General features: G+C 31.3%; 1 protein-coding gene across 6 annotated transcripts; it reads left to right on the top strand.

Annotated features, from left to right (window-relative positions):
• The first annotated feature begins 725 nt into the window (after positions 1 to 725).
• On the top strand, positions 726 to 19,468 carry LOC111031099 (glycoprotein 3-alpha-L-fucosyltransferase A-like). 6 transcript variants are annotated; one of them, XM_022310889.1, is made up of 7 exons: positions 7,522 to 7,755; positions 10,744 to 10,862; positions 13,723 to 13,928; positions 14,953 to 15,058; positions 15,237 to 15,577; positions 15,900 to 16,324; positions 18,215 to 19,468. In XM_022310889.1, the coding sequence occupies exons 3-7, from the start codon at positions 13,758 to 13,760 to the stop codon at positions 18,576 to 18,578; spliced, it is 1,407 nt and encodes a 468-aa protein (XP_022166581.1). In that variant the 5' UTR covers positions 7,522 to 7,755; positions 10,744 to 10,862; positions 13,723 to 13,757; the 3' UTR covers positions 18,579 to 19,468. The 6 variants fall into 6 exon arrangements, with proteins under 6 accessions (XP_022166578.1, XP_022166581.1, XP_022166580.1 ...); XM_022310886.1 differs by lacking the exons at positions 7,522 to 7,755; positions 10,744 to 10,862 and adding an exon at positions 726 to 783; XM_022310888.1 differs by lacking the exon at positions 10,744 to 10,862.
• Positions 19,469 to 21,696: the final 2,228 nt, after the last annotated feature.

Below are 21,696 nucleotides of genomic sequence, written 5' to 3'. Positions count from 1 at the left end.
GAGATTATTGAGAAAATTATGTTCGTTTAATGTTTGTTATTTAAAAAATGTTTACTAATGAAAAGTCATTAACAGTATCATTAAAATATTATTTAGACTTGAGAGTTTGGAGAATTGATTTTCCTTTTTATATTTAGAAAAATTGTAGTTGAGTTGGATTAGACATTAGGTTTCCCCAAAACACGAACCATTTTTTAAGGGTGCCTTGGTCGTAAAAGTTTGGGAACCGCTGCATTATGTCATTGTACTTTTTTTATGCGGGGTAGATTTGAAATTGTATATTTTTCGTAAAAATGTATAAAATAGATATAATAAAATTATAGACTAGTAAATAATAATGCAGTACCTACCTACTTATCAAACTGTGATGGCCTGTGGGCTGTGGACCACTAGGGGGACCTGAGTATATTACTGAGGGCCGTGAAATATTTCGATATATTTATTTTAATTTAACTATTTTTTTAAGGCCTTAAGTTTAAGCATTTATGAAAATAACCATAACTATTTAAGACTATAAAAATTAAAAGATTGCTTATTTAATAATAATAAAATTATTATTACATAGAAGAAGTTTATCTCACATTGTACTTTATCGACAATGATGATAATCTTAATATGCAATTTAAACTTTAATGATATAAACCCGTAACTGTTACGAGTGTAATAAACGGACTGCGCAGTCGTGTTTCTTAGTTTGATATCGTGCGTTTTGTGCTGCGTTAAATATTTAAAATAGAAAAATGGTTGAAACGGAATATAAAACAAATACTTCTACTTCATCAGGTAACAAACGAAAAAATTAATTTTTACCTGCAAATAATAAAAAAAAACGTAAGTACAGTTAAGAATATGTAAAATTTGGAGTCATTCCGTCATATGTGTAAGTAACGAAGAATGAACAATGCGTGTGGCAGTGTGTCATATGTTTAAACACACTTTTGGACGATAAGCAGGAAAATTAAGCAGACATTTAATTACCTACTATGAATCACGAGTACCATAGTAAAACTTCAAATTTGTTTAAAAGAAAAGCATCAGAACAATATCGGCAAACAGTTTTTTTTTATGAAAATATACCTACTCATTTAAATGATACATTCTTTAGGTAAGTTAGCATGAGCTAACGACAGTAAGATTGTCGATTAATTTAAAAAACGATTTAATTATATTGATTCTTTTTTCATCAATAAACTTTGCAAAACTGAATTTTCACCACTTCAAAGTTCAAATATAACACGTAATAGATACGAGAAAAATAACCTGTTTGAATGGAATGCACTTCAATTTAAGCTGTTGCATTTTGTTACAAAGATAATGTGCATATATATACAATTTAAATTGACTTGTGCAAACAGATTTTAACCGTTTTTGTGAATTTTTTTAGACCATGATAAAAGGGAGGCTATTATTTATAAACTAATTACAATAAAAAGAACTGCACTAGAATATTTGCACTATACTTAAAATTAGAGCTACCTACTGCATTTCCAATTATTTAATCCACTGTATATTTTGTCTCTATAATACTATAAAAATAAAATAAAATAATTATAATGCCAACAAGCGGAACATTTATACTTCCGTACCCTGGATTTTGTTCGAGCCTTAAATCTTATACGATTTAATCACGGACAATAACGTTATAAGTTAATGTAAAATATTCATTTAAATCGCATTCACGGGATTACGGGAAAACAGTGATGTCGTAAATTAATAAGTATACTCGTATACCTGCCATTATGTTTACTGTTTAGATATAAATAATCTTACCTTTGTTATAAATAATAAATGTTAATAAGACTTACGTTGTCATAACGCTTCCATAGTATTGACTTTATGACGCAATATAATGTCTATGTGATGTTGATATTCAAATAGGATTTTTAAAGTGAACATTTTTTGTATTGCAATTATATTTATTGTAGAAACTTACTTCTAAGTGGAGCGTGATTTTAGTAGATTAGAAGATATTTTGTTTGTTAGTTATTTGATGCCGATTCAAGTTCTGACTATTATATGAACGATGAACACAACTAAACAGCTAGAAGTACATTAATATTTATGTAATTATTTTGTAAGTATGATTATAGGCTCTGCCAGAAACGGCACGAACTTTTTTGCCAGTGAGCCAGGAATAATTATTCAGTTGCACCTCCTACATATTGTTTTTGCTCAGTTCCACGCCCCCCCCCCCCCCATTATACACGCACAACATTTAAAGGCAAGTTTGTTCTACTTCAAAATCTTATTAAAACTACTTCAATCAAAAATTATTCATAATTGTATAAATACTAGGTACTATTATTTTATATAAGTCTTAATCAAATTATAAATTAATTAATTCAAATAATGGATATTTTAATAGATTTTAAAGCTCTAACTAAAAACTTATTATATTTACATAATGCACATATATGTATTATTTTTTTAAACTTTTAATATAGAGTTATTCAGGAAACAGGATTTGGACTTTTATTGATATTTTTGATTTCAGTTCCAATTCGGTTCTTTAAAAACAAATTATTTCGGTTCAAAAATAGAGAATAAAAGTTCCGTTCCTTTTCCCTAGCATTTAGAAGTATTCAAAAGTAAATAAAAAAGTAAGTACAAACTTCAACTATAAAAATTCTAAAATAAAATAATAGTTCTCCTAATGGGTAAAAATCTTGAAAAACAAATAAGTTTACTATTACTTTGAAATCAACTATGTTAGAAATAAGTTTAGATGACTTAATGTCAGGGAAATTTTAATAAATAATAATAAAAAATTTTTTTAAAAACATCCAAAACAAATTTTAAAAAGATGGTTGGTTGACAAGAGTTGTAAAAAATTGAGGTAACCAGTGTTCCATAGTTTAATATAAAAAAATATGTATCGTCTCTATCAAGAGTGGTTTTATTAAAATAGTATCTTAGATCTTTTCAAGATATGTATGTGACCAGATTATTAAACACCGAAGCCTTCATAGTTACCTATATACATTTCTATATGATTGAAAATTATACTGATATGAATGGCCCGCACTACTCATTAGAATCCATTTCGTACAAACCTTTATAGTTCCTTGATTAACTTGCATTATAGGTATTGGCAATGATCTGCGATCTACTCTTGTAAGTTCTGAAAGTTTAAACTTAAATTCTATGGCGGAAATCGTGCAATATATTGAGTATTTTTCAATAAAATTGATACTTTGTGTTAATCGATAAGTATTTTTAATTTAATACTTATCTGACGTTTTCGGTATGATATGCTATAGTAATTTTTATAAGAAACTATTCATATATTTAGCATATATGGTGTTAACGTATACTGTATTGGTACCTATATAAATATATATGTGTGTATATTTATTAGTTCATGCCATAATCTGATGACAACTTGTATGGTGGCGTGGTGCGTAATACTTATTAATGACGGTTTTATTGTTTGAATAATCATTTTAATAATCATCACTCATCAATGTCACTATTTAGATGTCATCATCTAAAAATATCAATAAACTTAATAAACTACAGGGAAATGATCGTAACGATGGGTCAATACCGTTAACAGACGGGTGAATAACAATTTATGTATTATAATGTTGATAATTGCTCATATTTTATCTTTTCTGAAACTATTATATATTGAACTGAAAATTTCTCTGACAACAAATATCGGTACAGGTTCTGGTGTTGATTCCTAAGAAAATCCTAAAAGGGTTCTAGTTCCAATATTTTCAAAAGGTTTCGGTTTAAATACCGGTATCATTAATTTTGGATTCAAGCATTAGACTAACCTTAATGAATATATTATATCAATATTTATTTTGTAACACTTGTAGACATGTAGTTATTTTAGTACCCAGCCATTTTCATTTTTTAATTACATTTTATAAAATATGTGATTTAATGTAGGTAGTTACTGAATTTGTACTGAAATTTATATCGAATATCAATATTATGATTTGTATTGATAAAAATGATAGAATGATACTATATCTGTGTTGCAAATTAATATAAATTATTACCTAACTTCTAGTGTATAAACTAGAACTATAGTAATTGTACCTATAAATACAAAATACTTAATTATCATTTATCAAATACTTGCTCAGTGCCCTCTATATAGATGTCCATCATCACATTTTAGCTGAGAGTCAATTATCTCAGAATAACCCTGTCGGCACCACCTCTCGGCTGTACAGTATAGAATTGAAACAATTAAAGTATGAGACATAGATATTATTATATTAGGAAATTAAACTTCCATTGCATTTGCATTAGGTTATAGCTAGCCCGCAATCATATTAAATTATAGAAAGATGGGTAGCTTTCTGATTGGCTAATGGCTATTAATTATTATATAGGTAATTAAATTTTATTATACATGGGTAGGTACCGAAAACAGAAAAGTGAAAACTGGATAGAATACGTCATGAATGAGCACAACTGTTTGATTTGATAATAACGGGAAGAGTAATTCCAAAATAATTGATAACTGAACGAAAAAATTGGAATATATACCTACTAAACCTGCCCGCCAAAATTATGTTTCTAAATTTATATATAACTAAGTAGTAGCTGGGTATTGTAGAAGTGCGTACATATTATACTAGACTTAGGCCAAATTCTAACTTTATCTTGATATATCTTTATAACAAATGATCCTATAAAGCTGATTTTAGATTTAAAAGTTTGGCCTTGTTTTAATTATGCAAATAAGTACTAAAATAAGCACTATTGAAACACACGCAGTTTTATATTATTTCTTATATAACTGCTGCAAGTTAACTGCGAATCTTGTATCAGTTTCTAATTTAGGTAACCAACAGAATAGCTGATGTAGGGAATAACATCAACATCAAAGAACTCAATTGTTTTTGCAGTATTGTACAGTATGCATAGCACATAACTATATATTTTTGGGTAACAAATGTAGGTACCTGATCACTAAGCAGACTTAAAATTCAATTAAACAAAAATAATTTAACATTAGGTTTTTTTAGTTTTCAATGCATGACACAGTTTAATAATAATTAGTGAATATAATAAAATTACTTCATAATGATAATATGATATAAAAACATTAACAAAAATTAATTTCGTAATTGCTTGAGCCAAGCTACACTTAATTAAAAAAAATTCTCTAACTTTTACATTTTTAATAATTTTCATAAATTTGTATTATCAGTAGAAACTATAGGCATACATACCAAAAAATAATATATCATGTACTTCTATTAAAATAATACAATTTGTTAAATTAGTATTTATGTTGTTTAAGTTTCTTATAAACGTATCCGGTATGTTAACATACTTTTGACGTATGTCAATAACTTTTAGTTATTAAAAATAAATAACTTCAATTGGATTATTAAAAAACCAGCACCATATTTTTTAAAAATGTTATCCGTGTAATGAAAAATTAATAAAATTGTTAAATCAATTGATTAAAACTGCTGTGCTAACATTTAGTGGCACAGATTTCTTAATTTAACTATGACATTATATGTTAAAGAAGATTTTCTTGATAAGAGGGACGAATCTTAAGGCAAGGCACTAGGGTCCAGCTGTGAATACAGAATTTTAACTATGAAGATAAATAAATACGATCTACGAATAATTAATAAATAACCACTGCTATTTAAGTATTTAACATAGTAGGCTATATATTTTAGATATTTTGGTTACAGTATGAACAGTATTTTTAAATAATTGATAGCAAAATAACTAACATTTTTATCTTCTATTTAAATATATAATTTCATACAAATTCAAACTAAAAATGTATAAAAAAAAACAACAACTGTATACACGATTGATAAAATTGAATATTTGTAAAAAATTTGGATAAAAAACAGTTAAATACAATAAGCTCTCATAATCGTAAAATAAATACATTCAGAATCAAAAGTGTTTGAAAAAAATATTTAAAAAATATATATATAAAAATATAAATATATATTTAATATATATTTATTTCAAATATTTGTTCAGCTAAAAATTAAATGACGTGGTTATACTATATGGGTGCTTTGATTTGCAGCTGATTGATAAATTGATAATAATGGGGAGGACGATGGGGTGGGGGGGGCGCCTCGATTTACGATTTGATAGTGTATATTTAACACTTCAGCACCTCTGCTAATACTAATTACTATTAGTCTAAACAAAAACAATTCTATTCCAAGTAACACACCTACTCCAGCACTACTAAGGTAAATACCAATTAAATAGATTATAAGAGTCTCGATCGTAACTATGCGAAATATTGTTTATTTTAAAGACGTAAGATACTTTTTGAAGGAAACTAATAAGGTGTAGTGTACCCATGTCTCCCCACATCAGATTTTGGGCCCCTGTACTAAATGTTTTTTCGGTCCCTATAAATAGGCACTTATATGAAAAATAAATTAATGTTTACGCTGCAGTATGAGGTGAAAGCACCTATATTTAATAAATAACACGTACCCCAGTATAGCATGTAATTAGAGATAATACTTCTGAGTAATTATTCAGTTCTTACAATTTATTAAAAACTCCTGAAAGTATTTTAAACCTGCAAAACAATAAGTCGCTATAGCCACTAAGACAGTTTAAAAGATATATTATATCGTTTGTAGGCAATTTATTTTTCTGAAGTATTGTTGTTATACGGTTTCATCATCGAGCGATCGACCCACTTAAACATATTACTTACTTTATTAAAGGTTATTAATTTATTATTATTATTATTATTATTATGGTTGTATGACAGAAGTACCTATTTAATTTTTTTTTTTTTTTTTAACACAGGTGTTACTTAAATAAATATAAACTGTACACTGCGTGCCATCAATGTGTATAAAAAAAAGGTATTTTTTTTTTTAACAAAACGTATTGGCGTCGACGCTTAGGGTCCCGATTGCCGGCGTGGGCTTTAAACGAGGTGTTTAAAATCAAAATAGTTATAGTTGAAATTGTCGATTTCCCTTCATTTCATCGTATACGCTAAATAATTAATCATTGTACGCGGATCACACGAAAACAGCGAGCGGCCGACGGGGACGGGCGAAGGAGTGTTATTGCAAATCGTGCCGCTCGCGCGTATGACGTCACATGATCGCACACAATACGCGATAAATATAGAGAAATAAAATAATATCGTTGAAACGGCGGCGCCGGCGGAATCGCGAGTTTCGCGGCAACTAATTTTCGACTCGTTTTTGTCCAGTCGGAGCGGCGCTCACTGCGCATGGGTCGGCCGCCGGCTGGAAACCGCCGCCGCGTGGGGTGACGGTGACGGATTGGCGAGCGGGGGTAGAGTTCCGCGGGGGTAGAGTTCCGCGGGGGCAGAGTTCCGCGGAGTGGATGATGGTGGCGGCGGCGGTGGTGTGGAGGCCCTTATAGATTTTGCCCTGGACGAGTGGCGCCCGCGCGTTATCCACCGCCGCCGCCGCCGCCGCCGTCCCTGCGCTCGCGAAACTTTCTTCCCACCGCCGCCGCCGTAGCTCGCTGCCGTGCGTGCGTGCGCGTGCGGGCCGCCGTCGTCCAACTCCGCTGCCGCCGCGCACAGCACGGCACAAGCACACGCACAGCGCAGCGCGGCGCACGGCCACGGCGACGACGTTCACGGGGACGACCGCGCGTCGGTTGCAGCACCAGCGACGACGGCGGACAGCATCACCGCCACAGACAGCCAAGCCAACCGGCGGTGGTATTTGCGCGACTCTTCGTGACCATGGATTTCCGGGCGGACGCTCATCTCGGACACGGTTCGACTGTTCCACCGTACGATACTAATAACAATAATAATAATAATAATAATAATAATAATAATAATTATAACAATAAGTTTGTGCGGTACCGTCCGTTGACGATTTTAGTGCGGACTACTCGGACGAGATGAGACAAATTATTAAAAAACGGATAATCTGGATAATTTTCAGAGGTATTTAGGTATTTATTTTCACGTGCAGGGATGATGGTGTCTGACGTGAATCGCGAATAACATACGGAATGATTCACCATGCAGGCTCACCCCCTTTTCTGTTTCAATAAAGCAGTTATTCAAAATCTGATTTTTTGAATTATACCTAATATTATACTGAAAGACCATATACTTTTAAATTCTTTAGGTTATTTTTTACAACTTAAGGACTGTCCCGTGGGGATGCAAACTTCTATTTTTCAAATAATAATCCGCCTTGCGTACAGTAAATTATTCAGCGGACAATAATTTCTGAACATATTTATTCGAACAAATATAGTTCTTAACTTTGTGTAAATATGATAATATAGGCGATAATGGGTTTGGAATATAAGTATTAGGATTTGGAAATTTGAAAAGACCTCCATATACTATATGCTAAGTATAAACATTTTAATAACTGAAAAACTATTTGTTCGAATTTTGAATTAAGTACATCGACAAATATTTTTTTTTAACTATCCATTAAATGATTTACAGTAAAAGAGGGGTATTCATTTGAAAAACAAAAGTTTGTACCGCCATAAGAAAGTCATTAATCATTTAGTACCAAAAATATCAGGAATTTGAATAAATGCATTGTTAAATTTATTTGTTTATTATAATTCAACGCCCAAACTGGCAATTTAAAAAAATGAAAAAATGAGGGTGAGCATGCTTGGCTAATTGTTCATCGCCCTGTTTATTGATAACATAATATTATTATAATACAATTTTATTATTCCGTCAAAACGATGTCTTGCGAATTATGGCCGCCTACCCGCAATAAACCGGTAACATGGTTATAAACGTAAGAGCCCCCCAATAAATATGTGCAATAAATTATTGTCATACTCTTGCCGATATATTATTAATATTAATTTAGGACCTGGATTCTTATTTCAAATTCGTTGTTATATTGAATGTAATGTTTTATTTGATTCTGATAAAAAATGATCACGAATATTAATTTGCAGTTAACTAATATTCTTGAATATTTTATTAATTTTTTCGTATTTTACGTTTTCACTGACTTATTGGGAATAATAATCATTCTGTGGAAAATTGTAACAGAGAATGTTGTTATAAAGTAGATAAGATATGGATAACGATTTTCGACAAGGTAGGTATAAATAAGAATAAGTGCCAATTTAGACAATCTAGTACTCAAGAGTACTTTATTTGTTATCGTCTGTTTGTTTTTTTATTCAGTACATACCTATTCTATTTTTTCTTGTAGAATCATTAATGTTAAATAAAAACTTTTTGTTAAATATTTCATGTTTTTTAGTACATGTTTTGGCAAAAATGACAACATAAATATTTACATAATATGACTTTTTTCATTTCATTAAAATCCGTGCCCTAATAATTATTATCATGATGATATTAGTATTATAATTATTTCACACGAACTTTTATATTATTATACATAGGTACAGTGCCATTGTGCCAATATAGTCCGACACTTCAACATAATATTATAATAAATTAAATTGCACAAGTCCCTCAAACACGACGACCCTTATTTTTTTTTTTTTTTTTTAGTACTTCATAATTTCTTTCCACTACTGCATAAATACGATACTCTTATAATATGTGTGTTGTGTGTAAGAGAAATAGTACCATTATTTGTTATTATATCGGACCACCCAATTAGGAAATCGATAACAAAAACACTTCAAGCATGCACTCTTAAAAGCAACTGGTCGGCATGCCATTCATATCATTATTATTATTTATTTTTTTACGCTCACTCGAGTTTCCGAGCTTGCTGTTGGTTAATATATGGTTTACTTATACGGCTTTGTATTAATGTTTAAATGTCCACGGATCGAGTTATTAATATAATAGTAGCAGGTACATACTACGTAATATGTTTGTTATTAATTTAAATTATGTTGAACGAATTCCACTCATTACTTTAGTTAGTTTTACCATTACCGTTTTGAAACCGACAATTTTATGTAATTTTTTACAACAAATTAATAGTCTATAGTTAATTGACTGTACATACTGTAGGTACATTTATATTATAATAATGTAATATATTATTTATTTTATGAAATGTAATCCTCCACCGAAAAGATATTGATTTTACATCACTGTACTACACTCACTTGCCGAATAATTAAAATATCATACCTATATAATACCAATCTAGAATACCTACATATATTATATTACAATTTACAATTTATGTAAAACATATATGCAACGATATATTGTATTTTTTCATGAATTTCTGAAATGTGTACTTTAAATATTTCCAGTATTTTTATTTAAACAGTTGCTTGCGTGCGCTTAACCCTATCAAAATAATTTTTAGAACTGTCATTGAATACAATGTAGAATAGTAAAATAATATGAAAAACTAAAAAATCAAAATAAACTATAATTCATTTACAGCTCTTACGTGTAAAGTTTTATCACAGTTGTATTACCATTCAATTTTATATTGCTAAAGGTTGGTTAAAAAATTGTTTTCCATCGTTTGGTAATTGTGTACATAAAAAATATTGTTTTCATCGATAATTCATTATTAACTAATCATAATAATGATAAAAAAAATATATATATATTTTATTATATTGAAATATTATTAAACTATTATTTATGGATAGGTAAAAATTTGAATGATACAGTTTTGATACAACTAATCAAAACGTGTTTTTACTTATTTCGTTCATATGTCGTACTTAATCATATTTTTTCTTAAAATTCTTGTTTTTCACATATTTCAAGTCTTATTTTCTGAATTGGACCATCACTGCTGCGAATTTTGTTGATCGTTTTTTTTTTTTTAATAGAGGAAAAAAAATGTTGAATTGAAAGCGCACACCTATTAATTGTTGTCCGTATAATTGAACCAGAATAGTACATTGCCCACAAACAAGGAGAAAAGTTGTAACCAGGAGCCATATAATATGTATGTAAAATTTAATCTGTAAATGTTTATACTTAAAAACAATGTTCGTACGGTAAAATTGATACATTTATCATCGGTAAAACAGTTTTCCACATCTTCAAGCTTGTTAAGGGAAGATCAAAAAATATTTTTAAGTAGTTACTTATTTCTGATTTTAGCTTAAATTACTCAAACCTAAAGCTTATATTTTTCTCCACCAACTCTGGCCCAAATGGAATCAGCATCCTTTTAATTCAACGGATGGCCAAACAAATAATAGGTTCTATCAAATGAATTGCTTTTTTGAAATTATTAGCAAATAGCATTTTCAGTAATAAATTAATATTATTTTTTTTATACATTCTGAATTCAGATGAAGGAATACTTTCTTATAACATTCAATAAACAATGCTTGAATTAATGGTTATAGGTGATGCGGAGGTCAAAGTCCAAACATTTTTTTATATAATGTCATATAATAATAATTGCATATCTTAGTTCTTGACCAGTTTGAATTTAATTAAATGTTTGAGAGATAGATTGCATGGGTTCTTTTTTAATTATTTTATTCCGATGATAAATAATTGAAGTTGTCCTCATTTCTCTGTACACAATATGATTCTTATTGACTGTTATAAATAAATTCTTGTGGCTTGGCTTGGTGCGGTTACTGCAATCAGTCACGCCACTAGTTCCCAGATGGGTGACCACCCGGGTTCTTGGTGGTAAAAACTTTACCACACATACACGAGTTTCCAAGCTAACCGTACCAACCCCACAAAAACCGTGACCCTTTCAATAGCTAACAGCCATAGCTGCCGAGACCAATAAAAAAAAAAATGAATTCTAATCGGTGACAATTAAGACAGAATTACAGAATTGCATGACTAAAATATGAGATATAAATAAAAGATTAAAACGAACTAAGTTCACGAATCGAGGATAATCAATTCCGTATAATATAATATATAGGGTGCTTCATGAAACATGCATGTCATATACAATCCCTTGTATAATTGTATTCTTTTATAATGGAGCCATGGAGGCCACTATATTTCACACCATTTAGTTTTTAATTATCTAAAATAAATTACTACACATACATACATCGGATATATATATATATTACATATAAAATGGCCAGTTATAGGTACCTATTTCTTACATCGTTTTTAAGTTAGATTCAATGTAAATAAAATTTAACTTTATACGATGCTTATAATGCTTATACACATACATCACATCACATACACTAAATAATTACACAAACCTACGTACGTTACATACACATACAATATCTAAAGATAAAATATAAAAATTATTTTTGAATTTCCTGTAAACCAATTTAACCATTTTTTATTCTATGTTATATGTTTTGATTAATAAATCATTTATTTACTATCCACACTATTAGCGATCATAACTTATCAATTTATCACTATTTTGATTAAAATTATAATGTTAGACGAGTCATGCTTTACTGAGTTTTTCTTGTATATATGTGTATTAATACAATACGGTCAATACATTTTAGTGTCTTAACAATTTACTTCATACCATATTTAACCACAATAGTTGCAACAGGTGCTAAGTTATACAAAACTGTTAACTTGTTGTTCATACTTTTTCATATCTTCTATATACTGTAATAAGGTATATTGTGTACTTACATATATTCATATTGTATAATTATTTTTTGTATACATTTTCAGTCTTAATAAATTTTAGTAAATTGGATATTTCATGAGAATAATTATTAATTATTAACCTCCGTAAATAAATGTATTGCTTTAATTATATATTATATTTACATTTTTAGATAAGTTAATAAAATAATAACACTCGTAGTTCATAAGCATAACAAATAAGTAATAACCTTTAAACATTTGATAAAAAATATCAAACCACTCCCTATTTTTTATTATAATATGACGTTGTACGTTATACTATGAAATAAACAGTGACAATAATCATTCCTATAATTTCTAGGTCATTGATACAGTTTTAAGCAATTTTGTTGTGTTTATGAGTTTATTTATAAAAAGATAAATGTTATACCCTAACGTCATTTCGAACCGGAATATACATTATGAATTATAATTATAGATACATTTTCTTGTGTGTATTGATGAGTTATGTATAGTTATGTAAAACAAGTTATTATAGTATTCGAGTAAGAGTGATATTTTCACTATTAACACTATTCGTAAGCTAAATTGGCGTAATGCCATTGTATAATAAAAAAAAAATAACCATCAACAATATGTAATAAATGACTGTCATACTAAAATAATTTTTTTAAAAAATTTTTTTCGTGAATTTTATTGATTATTTTATTTAACAAGTACCTCATTAGTCATTACTCATTACTGTGAATTGTATATTTCCTTCAAATACAAGTGGGTTTAATCACTTCAAAAGACGATACTCCATGACTACTTTCAAAAACAATTGAAGTGACACAAGTACTGATAAACAATATTTAACTACACAAATTGAATGATATATTAAATTACACAGTACAGTTACGTACTTTTAAAAATTTTAAATACTAGTTTAAAAGTATTATTAATATTATTAAAGTATTATTGTGTATGTGTTAAGAATGTATTACTTTGAGGCTCTGGATTATTTTTCGTTTTAAATTTAATAGCTCAACACATTTTATACATCAAATGACTGCGAACGTGTGATTTGTTTGAAAAAAAAAAATGTGTTAATACTCTCTTAGACACGTCATATAAAATAATATATAACTAAAAACTAGATATAATCGTTTTCTTCATCTGCGAATGGGATAATATTTTTCATGCGTGTATAATACTATTATACTATTATAATATTAAAATATAACTTAACACAATAAAATGCAATGTTTCAGAAAACTGTCGATTATTTAAGATAATAATAGAAAATATGACGGGTCGGCAGATACGTCGTTTGCTGTATGGACTGCTGATGTTAGCTTTATTTGTCATTGTTATACACAGTGGCCGTACTGCATATTGGCTGGCTAAAGATGGACATCATTATCCAGGACAACCGCATCTCCCCACCGAGGACCAGCCAGATTACAACGAACAACAGGTAGTTAAGATAATTGTTTGCAGTATAACAACAATCGCAGAAACAGTTACGTAACTATTTTGTACTCGTGTTCTGTATCTGCATACAAACTGCACCCACAGGAATAGTTCTCTGTACCTCAATTGGTGGTAAATTTGTGATGTATCCAGGTCTAACCTAACCTTAATCTGCATCCTATACTGCAGTAGTTAGTTACCGCTTTTTTCAGTAAGATGGCCAAATACACACATTTCCATTCCCATTTTGACAGGCTTGGAATTCTAACTATTTCTAAGTCAACTTAAAAGTAATAATTAAAATAATTAAATTATCAATTACTAAGCTGAATTTTAAATCTAAGATTGTTAAGGTTTGCAGGCAAACTTTCTTCGAATAGGTATTTGTTTAAATCGTGTTTAATCATGTACCTAAGTGCCCCCATTAACGTAGTCCATCATACATTTTTTTGCAAGTATATGATTTTATACTCCAATTTTCCAATATGACATCTGTGTATAATATCATAATACAATATTATATTATACTAATGTAAAAAGCAACGAAAAAGTAATCATTATAGCATATATAGTAGATTTTTTAAGTTTGATATAAAATGGCAATAAATGAAATTGTTTTATATATTTGTTAGTTGTATGAAAAAAAATTGATTATATCAAGCAATTCAAGGTAATTTACATTGCTTCATTACATATAATATTATGTTTAACAATAAAAATTATATAGTTCATAATTAAGTACGTTAGTACTTTTACACAATAAAAACATATGCCGGGTGTCCCACCACACCAAGCCACTTATAGATTTCGACCTATGTAATATATACTATACTTAAGTAGGTAGCTTATAAAAATACAAACTTATAAAATAAAAATTTTTTCCTCTCATTATAAAAAATAAAAATTGTTTCAAATATAACAGCGTACCGTCGAATATTTTTTTTACTTGATTAAGTAAAATTAATTAATTATGTCAGTTCTAAGTGTTGTTAGTATATTATTTAATCTATAATAACTTGAATTTACAGAACATACAATATTTGGAGTCACCGATTCAATCTTTACAAACAAACAGACCTTTAATGATGGAACCGAACGAAATTTCAAAATCGCAATTACCATGGTATTTTAAAGGTAAGTAAACATTTAATTTCCTAGTTAATGTAACAAACATAAAAGATACTTAACATATATAGGTAACGCTGGGTATTATTTAAATAATTAATGTAAATTTTACGAACCAAACTTAGCAAGCAAATAATTGTGATTTTTTTACCAATTAACATAACGTGTAACGTCTTTATTTTATCAGATGGATTGTTGAGGCCAAGCAGTGCTAAAAAGGATACGAAGACTGGACAAAGAACTACACAGGTGTGGCCTAAAGAACAAAAAAATGGCGACCGCGTTGAAAACCAACTGATGTTCATACCGCCTAATTATCGATACAAAGATGAACCGAAAAAAAAAATTTTACTATACAATGGTTTAAGTAGTTGGATGGTAGATGATGGGCAACGTGTATTCATCTCGAAACAATGTCCGGTGAATAGATGCACAATTACTACGAAAAAATCAGAAGCTCCAGACGTGGACGCAATTTTATTTCGTGATCATTTCTCACATCCCGGTCATAGAAAAACTGGTAAACAAGTAAGATCATCAATTGACTATATAAACTGTGTAATCAGCTACGGTTATAATTAATCGTAAACATATAAGACCAGTTGACACTTAACTGCAATAACTATCGGTTAATATAATACAATATGTTTTCGCTCTTCTATAGCTCGTAATCGACATATTATGGGAGTCCTAATCAGTGGCAGTACCTGCAATTACCTACTTAATAATATAGCAATTTTTATTATACATATTTAATAAATTATATTACATTTTTTATCAACCTAACTACTATAACTATATATAGTTATTCTATATTATTTAGGTACTTATAACGTGTTTAACATTGCAGGTATGGATTTTATATTTTCTCGAATCACCGTATCACACGGAATTGATCACTTACAATGATGTGTTCAACTGGACAGCCACATACAGACACGATAGCGATATCGTCACGCCATACGAACGATGGGCGTACTACGATCCGTCAGTGACACAAGTTGAACGATTAGAACGAAATTACGCATTTAACAAAACGAAAAAAGTGGCGTGGTTTGTATCAAACTGCGGTGCCAAAAACGGCAGATTGCAATACGCCAGAGAATTGGCCAAATATATATCAGTAGACGTGTACGGCGTGTGCGGGCAATTCAGGTGCCCTAGATCGGACAAGTGTTTCCAATTGCTGGACCAGGATTACAAATTTTATTTAGCTTTTGAGAACTCCAATTGTCTCGACTACGTGACCGAAAAGTTTTTCGTTAACGGCCTACAGTAAGTCGTCGAGAGACATTTATAAGTGAATAATTTACGTTTATATAGCGTTCTTAATATTATTAGTTTTTAAATCTTTCAAACGAACCGTATACTACTGCGTCAAAATGTTAAGTATAATTCGTAAAAAACATTTCCGAAAACAAACAACAAACAAAAAACAGGTAAATTAGAGCCGTGTATTTTAAACCGAACAATACCTAACAATTACCCATGTTTCACACTTTCACAGCGTCTAGCTTCAACTGTCAGTCCGCACATAGGTCAGCGTCTAGACTCGGCGTCGTGATGGCGCCGAGCTGTTCCACTGCAGTTTGCAGCCGCTGCAGAGAAACCGTACCTTAACTTACAATTACTGATTTATGTGGTGCCTTTGAGTGATATCACAACTCACGAGTAGTGTACAGTAATCCCTCGTTATCCGCGGAGGTTAGGTTCCAGCAAAGTTGCGCGGATATCGAAACCGCGGATAACGAGACCATAAAGCAATGTAAAACGGGAAGTTAGGTTTTATTTACATACCATTTTTAATTTTTATTATTTTGTATTTAATTTTAAAAATCACAAAAATGTTAGGTAATATGTCTTACAATTATTTGATTATTTATTTTTTTAATATAATTTATTAATTATTTATACATACATAATATATATATTAGGAAGGATGAAAAAAATTTGCATATTATCTACATATTAAGGTATTATGTAGCTTATCCGTTATAAGTATGGGTATAATAAAGATACAATTTCATCGTATATATTAAAGAAAATGTTATCGCCGACCCAACCGCGGATAATCGAAACCGAGAAAGATATCCCTAAAAATACGCGGATAACGAGGGATTACTGTGCATGATTGGAGTGGGTAGGGAGGGGGGTTAGATGCATCGAAGCCACCCGTTGCCTTTTTTTTACATCTTATGAAATGTTTTTAAGAAAAAGCTTGAAAATATTATAATATTGTTTTTCATTCATAAGTCATAACATTCATAAAAAAATTTAGCTATATCATTATTGTAATGCATTTTCGAGTATTTCACATATGAGTATAATAATATAATTATATACATTGCGACAATATACCTACGAATTGTATATAACTTACTTTATTCATCTGCAGTACAACATTAATATTATAGGTATACACAAGATATTTGTACACAATATATCTAATCAGTAATCACTAATCAGTAATCACTGATTTCACCATCATTCTATAGTCGGGTTAAGCCGGGTCGACACGATGGTAATAAAACGCAATATGCCTAAAATATCACCGATGAGGAAGTGTGTAATAACTAAAAGACAAAATTGGCAAAAGAGAAAATGGTTATTGAAATTTATTACATAATTATAGTAGTATCTACGTTTCAGAAAATAATTTTTCTACATAATTCTAAGCCGTTAAAAACAGCATTAAAATCTTTAACAATTTTTAAATTTTTACTTTTTTTAATGATGAAATGCAGACTTTTCGGAGAACTTTTTCACAATTAATAAAAATCAAAATCAAAAACTCAAAATGGACCATCCCATATACACGTATAACTTAATAAATGCATAAAACGCCAGCTATTATAAATATTTTTTTTTTGCTTTTATAAATACCTTCGTATTAAAAGGCTTATTTTTTCTTCATAAACAAGGTATTCCCAATGATCCACCCCTCCCACCAAACGACATGACAATAGTTGCGTAAAATGAATGTATATTAATATATTTTACGCCACTATAGCCGTGACTTTAAATGTTAATAAATAATAATGTCTAATGAATGATGATCATAATAAGATTAACGCTCATCCTATATTATAATGTACCTATAGGTGTCGGTGCAATATCGTGAGAAAAGGTTCTATTTCAACAAAATAACCAAACGGTTTGTTTCAGGCACAACGTTCTGCCGGTCGTGATGGGCGGGCGCCGCTCTGACTACGAGCGGATAGCGCCCAAGCGATCGTACGTGCACGTGGACGATTACGAGTCGCCCAAACAGCTGGCCGAGTACCTGCGGCGGTTGGACGCCGACGACGACCTGTACAACGAGTACTTCCGGTGGAAGGGTACCGGCGAGTTTATCGACACAAAGTTCTTCTGCCGGCTGTGCGCGATGCTGCACGACGACGGCGCCCCGGCCAAACACTACCGGAACGTCAACGACTGGTGGCGCGGCCAGGGCGTCTGCAACAACGCTATGCCGTGGCGGCGGTTCATCGAGTCGTCCGCCGAGGCCGGCGCCGTCAACGGCGATTAGCGTTTGCCGCGGGCGGCGGCCGCGGCTCTCGACTACATCACCGGTCGCTGGCGACGTCGGCGCCGCCGCCGCATCGTCGCCGAATCGTCGTCATTACCGCAGCAGTCGTCGGAAGTCGACTTTTGGCGACCCGGTGGCGCCGCCCGGAAGACGTCCCCGGCCGCCGCGATGGGTCCGCCGCCCCCGCTGCCGCCGATGCGCACCGCACCGCCGCCCGTTGCACGACCGTACGTCCGGAAACAGCCGTCGGCACCAGCTCCGCCGCCACCGCCACACGTACGCATGTCGAGCGCTGCTCGCAGACGGCGCAGGGGCCGCCGGAAGAACTTCCGCGACGGGTCTCGGACTGCTGCCGCAGCAACTGGCAAGTGAGTAGACGACTCGACGACGGTATACGACAGACGCGTGTGACCTGCGGCATCTATAGAATATTATACGTCATAATACCTACGTAATGTTTTATTTTATTCTCCAAAACCGATATTGCCCACTGCCAAGCTCGCGCGAAGATAAAGGTGCAGTGCGCGTAAGCCGAGCACTTTCGTACCTTAAACTATGTCCATATGGAATAAGTTAGCTGGGTTGTGTGGGTTCATCCGATTCGATCCGATTGGTGGCTGTCGAAGGGGCCTCGTTCAATCGACCACCCTCACTCCACCCATCCAGCCACATGTCACGATAAGCATCGAGAACGGTGTCAATTTGTTTTGTTGAACATAATATAATATTATTGATTCTCCGAGACTATAAGACGACGTCGTGGCGTCAATACATACAGACTTATTTTTTTCCGATTTACTGCACGTCCATCGTCACACAAATATCTGCACATTCACAGTTGAAACGTTTCAATATTAAATATTTTATGATTCCATAATATTGACTATATAGTAGTTAAGTACAACATAAAGTAAAACAGCAAAAAAGCAAATATTCGTTCTATAGAGGTAAAAAATGCCCGTACAACAGAATTGAGAATAATTTATAGTTAACTTGTTACAATAATTATTACATTATTTACTGGTGTTTACAGTGGATTTCAGTGCATAATATTATGTTCTATTATAAAATAATATAATACGAGTGTCATAAAAACGTCTTCCACTGGTATGATATCATCGAAATTCTACAATTATTATATTTATTATGTATCTTTATACAAATCAAATCTCAATATCGACTGAATTATAGACATAATATTTAACTTATTTATTCACCGATGTACAAACCGTTTTTCTGAACACTGTTAAATAATAGTACATGTACATTAATTATTCTCGATAATATTTAGAAAATTGTATCGATATATAAAAGCATAGTATTATTGTTTGTTAAGTAGTATTTTTTTTTAAATATTACATTGTAACGCCTAGGTTATTATATTGTTATTATTTTATTAATACTATATTGCACAATATATTATTTTATACCTCCTGTGATAACAAAGTGATATTTTTTTATTTACGATATTAGGCTCGAATAAAGGAAATACATGTAAAATATTTCTAAAGTGCTTGTTTTATATATAATATGTATGATATTACATTATGATATAAATAAAAATAACATGTTTTGTATGTAAGAACTACCAAAGACTTACTCAGTTTCTCATAAATATACATGCGCCTATTCGATATTATTTAAAATTACATACTATTACTATAGTAAATTGTCTTAAGTTTAGAGTTACCTATGAAGTTAAATATTAGAAGGAAGTTTCAACGCGGTGCTGAAAGTATCGATTGGAATTTTTTTTATTGTTTTTATGTTAAAATATTGTTACAAATAAATAAATCTTGCAAATTAATTGCATTGAAAATAAATGTATAATGTTTATAAACGATTGTATATATTGTGTGTATTTTGTATTGTGTGGCTATGTTTATCAAGATAATAAAATTATTTTGTAGAGGTCATAGGCCATAGCTATATTTATTTATTATTATTAAATGTCATCTTCATAATATTAGGTAGGTACTATGTATATAGTTATGGAATTACTATGTATGTCATAATCTTATAAATAGCTGATTAATTGCAAAAAATATTGCACGTTTTTTTTTATCAATGATTTAATCGCCGTTTTTATGAATTGTAATACCCAGTTTGGAAGGTTTTTTTTTTAAAAACGTAGCTTCCCGATGCTGCAAAATATCTAGATTTTAGATTAGTTTTGAAATCTTCTCGGAAATCCTTCAACAGCAAATTTCTAAAACAAGAAAAACAAGCATTGAAGTGCTCATCAACAAGTGTCACGTATACCAAAGCTCGAAAAAATTTTAACAATTTCGAATTTTTTTTTATCAGCGTATCAATTGGCATTTGTAATGATCAATTATTAACCCATGGCTAAACATAATTAGCTATGAATACCATTTTAGCTAGTGGCGTAACTGGGGGACATGGTTGGAGCCCTTGCATGGATTTTTTTTGCGGCGATGTTTTAATCAAGGTTGTAGCCTTTATAGATAATAAAATAATATAGTATTTAAATTTATCTTGCCCTCTCCCTTAACCCTTTGCTTGAGCTCCAGCTCCGCTATTGATTTCAGCCGAGCGTTTTGTTTCTTTGCAATTTTGCACATCGGAAACCACAGAATCGGGTGTCACGATAGCTGTACCAAGTTCAACAATATGCAATGGCAGTTCCAGCACAGGCCACTATTCTGGGCGCTGTTAATAAAAAAGGATACACCTGTGGCCGATAGACCAGTAGTATCCTTTACACCTGCTCCTTTAACTACATTCTTAGTAAATGTGTGTGGACTATGAATCACACCATCACCAGATCACTTAACTCTTCGGTTAGAATAGTCTTGAACATGTCTTGACGTTTGATTACAACCTAATATGACGAAACTATTAAAAAAAGATCAGAAACCAAAATGGTTTTAAAAGGACCATATCAATTCGAAATAAATAACTAATACCAGTGGCGTATTTAGGATTTTTTCTAGGGGGTGGATGACAAGAACTGTAGTAAACAGACCCGTGGGGGGCTACGCCCCCCACACCCCCCAACAACACAACAATGACATAATTACTTTAAATTGCATATAAATATTTATTTTTATAATATATAATTTTCATATTATATTACATCTTAATATAATCAGTA

Source organism: Myzus persicae, unplaced genomic scaffold (genome assembly GCF_001856785.1).
Source record: "Myzus persicae strain clone G006 unplaced genomic scaffold, MPER_G0061.0, whole genome shotgun sequence".
Lineage (NCBI taxonomy): Eukaryota > Metazoa > Arthropoda > Insecta > Hemiptera > Aphididae > Myzus > Myzus persicae.
This window is presented reverse-complemented; position numbering and strand designations above follow the sequence as displayed.